At 46.8% G+C, this 7088-nt stretch overlaps 1 protein-coding gene across 3 annotated transcripts; it reads left to right on the top strand.

Moving 5' to 3' along the window:
• The first annotated feature begins 5369 nt into the window (after nucleotides 1–5369).
• Nucleotides 5370–6738, top strand: LOC123439936. 3 transcript variants are annotated; one of them, XM_045116549.1, is made up of 3 exons: nucleotides 5370–6010; nucleotides 6143–6251; nucleotides 6373–6738. In XM_045116549.1, the coding sequence occupies exons 1-3, from the start codon at nucleotides 5999–6001 to the stop codon at nucleotides 6507–6509; spliced, it is 258 nt and encodes an 85-aa protein (XP_044972484.1). In that variant the 5' UTR covers nucleotides 5370–5998; the 3' UTR covers nucleotides 6510–6738. The 3 variants fall into 3 exon arrangements, 2 of the variants coding, with proteins under 2 accessions (XP_044972484.1, XP_044972483.1); XR_006630224.1 differs by having other exon boundaries at nucleotides 5372–6010; nucleotides 6143–6292; nucleotides 6373–6465; XM_045116548.1 differs by having other exon boundaries at nucleotides 5371–6251.
• Nucleotides 6739–7088: the final 350 nt, after the last annotated feature.

A 7088-nucleotide genomic window follows, 5' to 3' on the forward strand; every position in this document is an offset into this window, starting at 1 on the left:
TATCACATCCACAAACATAAAGTCTTTTCATCATTCAACGACACGATTACAAACTTGCAATGACAATTTAGAGTCCATGTCAATTGACAAGTTGAATATAACACAAATGAGAGGTTCATCTCCAAAGTTGCAATAGCAATTCATAGTCCATGACTCGACAAGTTCGAACATACCACAAATTCAATCATTGATCTCCTCCACAACGGGTAACTTGATGGTCTCAACATCATCTTCTTCATTCTCATCCCTCGGCTACAAGTGTGTAAGTTAGACAATTATCATATCACATACAACAAGACCAAAATTGGCAAGGAAGATACTCGAAACATACCACCATATTCAAGTCAACGTGTGCACCCTTGATATAACTTGCAGCACAAACTAACGCCTCTACCATAACCGGCTTTAAAGAACTCCGGTAGGCATCTAGTATGAGAAGTAGTTCGAGGATGAGAAGTTGACAAGTTTATATCTAAAGTTCATTTGTAGGAGTTGACATACCTAAAATCCGTCCGGTCGTGCTGAAGGTAGATTCCGAAGACACGGAGGTAGCCGGCATAGCAAGGAACCTCTTGGCTATCTTGGCCATAATTGGGTACCTAAGAGCATTAATCTTCCACCAATCAAGAATATCAAGACATGTATCGGCAGCGGCAACTTCATCCTCTAAGTAGTTCCTCGACTCACTCTTTGATACTCTTGTTGAACAGGCTGATAAGAAGGACTGGTACCCAGCTTGAACCGGGATACTAGGAATGCTTGTAGTTGTAGATGAAGAACTTGCTCCATTTCCAGCTCGCTTATCTTGGGCAACACATTTGTCATACAAGGCCTCCAACTGTTTCTTCACATCACTCATTTCATTTCTGAATCTCGTAGTTTCTTTTCCATATAGTTCTCCAAAGGCCCACTCTATGTAATTCATCTTGTACCTAGGAGAAAATTAGCAAGTATTCTATTAAAAACAGCAAGTATTCTATTAAAAACAGCAATTATTCTATTAAAAACAGCAAGTATTCTATTAAAAACGGCAAGTATTCTATTAAAAACAACAAGTATTCTATTAAAAACAGCAAGTATTCTATTAAAAACAGCAAGTATTCTATTAAAAACAGCAAGTATTCTATTAAAAATAGCAAGTATTCTATTAAAAACAGCAAGTATTCTATTAAAAACACTTGATGTACCATTGGTTTTGCGCAATTCAAGAGTTGTTTGGATGGCAGCCCTAGCCATCTTGGCCTTGTAATTCAAACATTTCAAATGATGCCTTCCAATAGTTGAGGTGCTGCCACCTTTCTCATACGCATACTTATTTGGACAATAATTGCAACAAGCCTTCAACACAATTTGTCCGGGGTTCTTCAACGATGGCTCCTTGACCTTGTGAAAATGGGCCCAAACATTTGATATTGTTCTAACAAGAGCATTGGCTCTTGGCCTCTTGTTCTTTTTCTTCTTCCTTTCTCTTGCTTCCTCCTCAGAGTCCTCACTAGAGACGACATGCACAAGTAATTCCTCGGACATAGTGTCACTACCTTCTAGTTCATCAGCTGATTCCTTGTACCCATCTGATGTATCATCATCCGACATATCACCACCTCCTTGCAATGGCGGGACCACAAACAGATTCTGCTCGTCATATTCCTTGTCCTCGTCCTCGGCGTCCTCGTCCTCGGCGTCCTCCTCCTTCTCCTCGTCGTGTAGCACCTACCACACATGATCACACAAATAAGAAAAAACATCTATATGGTTATATGGAAATATGGCTACATCAAGCATCAAGGAAAGGAATCATACATGACTAACATGAGGCAGCTTCGAGCCGGAGGCAGCGGCTTCCGCGGCACGCACACCGGCACCGGTGCGATCGGGGAGACGCGGAGGAGGCGGAGGGTGTTTCTTTATGCTACAAATAAACTCTCCCATTGGGGCATTGGGAAATTCTTTTGCCTTCCTAATCCGCGCCTTATGCTTGCCCTTCCTCGGAACCAGCGGAGGCAGCGGCAAATCTTGCCTAATTAGGTAATTAACGCTCTTCGCCTTTGTCTTCGCCTTCCCATTCTCCTTCTCCTTACCAGCTGCTCCTTTTCCCTTCACCATTCCCTACAAAAAAACCCACATCATAGCAGTTAGTTAGCACATAAATTACAGCAGCAGCGGCAGCTAAAATTATAGGTAGCAGCGGAATATTTGGCTACTGAAACAATTAAAGCAGCAACAATTTCTTCAGAAAAAACAGATTTTTTCAGAAAAATCAAAGCAATGACTAGATTTCTTCAGAAACAATTAAACCAGCAGTCCATCCACGGATCCACCATCACCAGATTCTACACAAACATATTTGGCCAATGAATCACCGATCCACCATCACCAGATTCTACACCACCAGCACCAGCAGTTCAATAACAGTACACCACCAGTCCACCACCACCGGATTGTACCCAAAGAGATTTCTACATGACTATGACTCTACGATGATAGCACCAGCCACCAGACATGACAGTGACACCAGTCACACCACCACCACCAGCCACGACCACGAGGATTCAGAATAGAGCATGTGAAACGGGAAAGAAAGAACACAGTCAACCAGGGAGTGAGGGAAGGCGGCGTGGTTACCTCTTCCTCCTCGTGGCGCTCGGCGAGGAACCAGGGGAGGCGGGATCGACGGCGTGGTCTTGTTGCGACCCCGACGTGAGGACGATCCTCCAGCTTGGACTAAGAGGAGACGTCGTCGTCGACTCGTCGGTGAAGGAGAGAGGTCGCGGAGGAGCGGACGACGGCGCCGTCGCCTTAGGGTTAGGGTTGTGGGGAGCCGCCGTTCTTCTGCGAGCGAGGAGGAGGAGGGAACGAGCGAGGAGGGGGAACGAGCGTCCAACGAGGAGGAGGCCACTCGTTTTGTTGTTATTGGGCTGGGTCCTTTCTTTCGGCCCGGTTAAAGACCAGACCAGACCGATTTTTTTCGGTCTGAATTTCTGGGCCCGGACCGGACAGTTTTCTTGTCGGGCCAGGACCGAGCGGGCCAAAATCGAACGGGCCACGAGCGGGCCTAAAAGCCCGCTCGGTACGTCCAGGCTGAGTTGTCACATCCACCACCCGGCACTCCCAACTACCCTGCCTCCACTTCGCACAACCCTAGCTAGTCGCGGTCGGATCCACCATGACCCCCCTGATGCACAAGGCAGGACACACGCACCGTTCCCCCTTCCGTCATGCGAACCACGCCACCGCCGGAGAGCCAGCTCCTCCTTCCACCTTGACTCTTGGCTAAAAAGAGGGGAGCGGCAACCGATTGGATCCGATTGCCTAGCCATGGATCCATGGATCCCTTGTCATATACACGGCATTGGTGATGAAGGGAGGCTCCGGGCATATGGGGACGACGTCCCTCTTCGGATCCGTTTGGATTCTGGTTAGAAGGTGGCATGGTCATCCCCCGTCAGTCTACAGTTCCAATGGCGCCCACCACCCATCTTTGCCCGGCTGCATACGTCATACAAAATCTGTGGAGCTGGGCATGCTACCGGCTCGAGTAACGGTGGCAACACCTCCATGGTCAGTAGTGGCTCTGCGAGACGATGGGATGCAGTGCGAGCGTGCAGTGTAGTGATGTTTCTTGACTATGATGTTTCGTTTAACATGGCACAAAAGTTCATTTTGTTCAGTGAGTAAGGTGCACATCAGTTGCAGATTTTGGGGCTCTTCTAGTGTTTATAAAAATCATTTAATCAGATTTGCAGTGCAGTGCATAGTATAGAGGAGTTCACTTTGTAAAAAATTGTACACAGGAGTTCACTTTTTTGGATGAAATGCTTTTGCAAATTTGTATGGACATAATTTATAATTTGTTAAGAAGGATGCAATTTATTGAGAAACCTTTGGCGGTGCCCTTTACAAATTGTTGCGGTTCACTTGGTCTCGTCTCAACGGTCGACTCTCGTCCATAAAATATAAGTTAGAGAGAGGACAAAAGAAATCAAATAGTCCACTTGGCCATTTGATGTCGTGCATTTCCGAATCTGAAGAAGTGCGGTCGTTTGTTGTTATTCATTTAGTAAGTATAGAAAACGTTATAGAACGACAAAAAAAGCAATGAGGCTCACTTCTCGATAGTGTTGCGGTTCACTTACGCCCAACATGAAGTGCGAGCCACATCCTCGTCATGAAAAATTCACGTTAAACAAAAAGAAAATCATGCAGTGCACTTGTCCATCGGATGCAGTCTATCCGATGCGGTTCACGCGCTGATTTGGGTGTCGTGAAAAACAAGAGTGTCCACATTTCGATAATTTCAAAATTGTCCTTAAACCGTAAGGTATTAGAGATAGTGTTGTACATGAAAAAGATGTGCCTCGTCTATATATTTCCAACACAGTATAATTTGCATCATTCTAACAAGCGGCTTGGAAAAATTTACGAAAATACACTTGCTGCCACTCGTAGGCAGCTACACCGTTTTCAAAATTCATTTAAAACCGTGAGAAATCTCAACAAATGTCCAACACATGAAAGTAGCGCATATTACACAGGTTTTCAACGTCGTATCATACGCCTCGTTCCGAGGAAGGTTTCAAAACGGCAGCGAAAATAGTGCCAAAAAACAAAAAATTACAAGAAACAGAATTTCGTTTTTTAGTAAATTTGAAACTACTCCCAATCCGTAAGGAAGTAGAGAGAGTAATCTACATGAAAAAGATGTGTATCGACGGTATGTTTCCAATGCCATATTGTTTGCTTCATTCTGAAGAGCGGTTTCGAAAAATCGCGAAAATACACTCGATGCACCCCGTCATGTGCCCACCATTTTCGAAACTACTCTGAAACCGCGATGAATCATGAAAAATGTTCAATATGACGGAGTTGGGTACTTTCCATAGCAATCCAATGGTATATTATACGACTCATTCCGTCAAAACAGTTTAAAAACTAGAGCCAAAACGGTGTCGAAAAAGCCTGTGCAGTTTTTTCTCATGGCATTGCAGTGTTTGTTTTGAAAAGGATGCAGTACACTATCATTGAGCATGCAGTTGGAAAGGGTTAGCCGAATAACTATTCTGCTAACATTAGTAGAATAGACGGGCAATATATATATATAGAGAGAGAGACACCTTAAGACCTTATTCTCATAACAAAAACATCTTATTCCGCTAACACTTGTGAACCGCATCGTCGGTAGAAAAAAACACGGTACCGCCCCACCCACTGTTTTCTTCCACGAACCCACCCCACCTACGATCCACCTTCTCTCTCATGGGCGTAGTCCCCACCCCCGCCGCCATCCATGTAGTGTGGTTTTTTTCCCGACTGCCTCCACCCGCGGCGGTGCCCCCACCACCCGCGCCCACCACCACCCACACCTCCCTCCGACGCCCGACCACCCCTCCCTCTGGCGCCTCACCACCCACCCCTACCTCTAGCGCCCCACCACACACCCTAGCCCCGGCGAAATCCATGGTGCACGACCACGTTCACAAAAGCAAACCACCCGGGGCGTCAGTGACCTGATCCGGCAAAACCAACTCTCGGGCTACACCGAATCACCGGTCGGGCTACACCTGACCGAGATGGAAAAGGAGGTCGGCGAGCTAGAACCAACGCCCCCGGTGAGATCCGTGGGGACAATGAAGGATCTGAGGCCCACCACATCGCCCGCGATGGATCCTACTGGCAACCGCCCTACAAATAGCTCGTCGACGCCTTGCAGATTTTGGTCTGGATACTGCACGTTCAACCCGTCCGACGCCAACCTCATCTACGCCTACCTCTGCGCCATGATCGCTTGCGAGCCCCTCCCAGATCCCGTCGCCAGGTTCCTGCACTCCGCCGACCCGGCCGCCCTCGGTCCTGCTGGCGCCTAGGACCGCCGAGGAGAGGTGGTGCTGGTACTTCTTTGGCTCCGCCAAGGCCCTATCCGGGCACGACAGGCGTAGATCACGGGCCGTCAGCGGCGGAAAGGGCACGTGGCACGCTGATAAGGGGAGTGAGGCCGTTCTGCATGTCCGACCATGTTAGTTCCATAGCGAGAAACTATCAAAACATCGCCCATGTTGATTCAGTCACGCCCCTTTTCCCTTTTGATAATTCTGATCAATTTGACCTATCGATACCTATCATCGAACCACTGCACACTGACTTGCAGAGCCAGGCAGCACTGCTGAATTTCAACTTCTGCTGTGTGCTGGAATTTGTGATTCTTGGACAGGAGGCGACACCAAGGACGATGAAGCGGAAGCGGACTCAGTCAGCTGGTATGACTCTGCTCCAAGCTCACGAGCGGACCAAAATCGATGTATGTGGCGCCAAATATAATTCGGCCCCGAGTCATGAAGTTCGGTGGTGCGTGACTTGCTGCTCTCTTTCTTTTTGCAGTGAAGTTCTGCAGGTCTATTGTGCTCTCCGAAGAACCCCCCGCCCCCTCGCTCATCTTCCTTGTGCTCGCTGGCGTCAAAAGTTCAATGGCAGCGGAATCCCACAAAAGACCTGTTGGCAATAATGCAATCCACTAGCGCCCCGTCGAGTGCAATACAGGTGGCATTCCAATGCGGCTCAGTTGCTTCATGCATGTGTGCAGACCTTTACTTCTTTGGGTGGATGCATGTGTTTTGTATTTGAGGAGGGCGTTTTTCACTAAACTTAAGTTTGTCTCCTCACTTGATGCCATTGTTGGATGAGTAGGAAAAAAGCTCGACGTCGTTCGGTTGCCCCGATGCTGCAGTGCACTTGGAGTTTTTCTTTGGTGTTTCACTTTGTTCTTGAATATGTGAGAAGAAAAATGAAAAAGATGTAAAATAAATGCAATCCGTTGTAATGGGTAGTGTGCAAACAAAAAATGCAGTCCACTCGCCTCGTCCGTGTAGTGCATATTTCATTAACCAAAATATTTGCAGTGTAGAAAATTGTTACACACATGTCAAAAAATAATGCAGTTCATTTTTCAATAGTGTTGCGATTCACTTATGTTCGATGTCAAGCACACTTCACTTCCTTGTCTCGTACATTTAAATCACACAAAAAGATATCATGCAGTGCACTTGTTTGTCGGATGCACTGCGGGTTTCTATCAAAAAGCAGTGTGCTCTTCTATC

This window comes from Hordeum vulgare, chromosome 3H (assembly GCF_904849725.1).
Source record: "Hordeum vulgare subsp. vulgare chromosome 3H, MorexV3_pseudomolecules_assembly, whole genome shotgun sequence".
In the NCBI taxonomy this organism is placed as follows: Eukaryota; Viridiplantae; Streptophyta; class Magnoliopsida; order Poales; family Poaceae; genus Hordeum; species Hordeum vulgare.

What these genes read in the sequence shown, in the direction of transcription:
- LOC123439936 (XM_045116548.1), top strand. Translation starts at nt 5,999, where the DNA reads ATGTCCGACCATGTTAGTTCCATAGCGAGAAACTATCAAAACATCGCC. An exon ending in GAAGCGGACTCAGTCAGCTG is followed by an intron (nt 6,252 to 6,372) that starts GTATGACTCTGC and finishes TTCTTTTTGCAG; the next exon opens with TGAAGTTCTGCAGGTCTATT.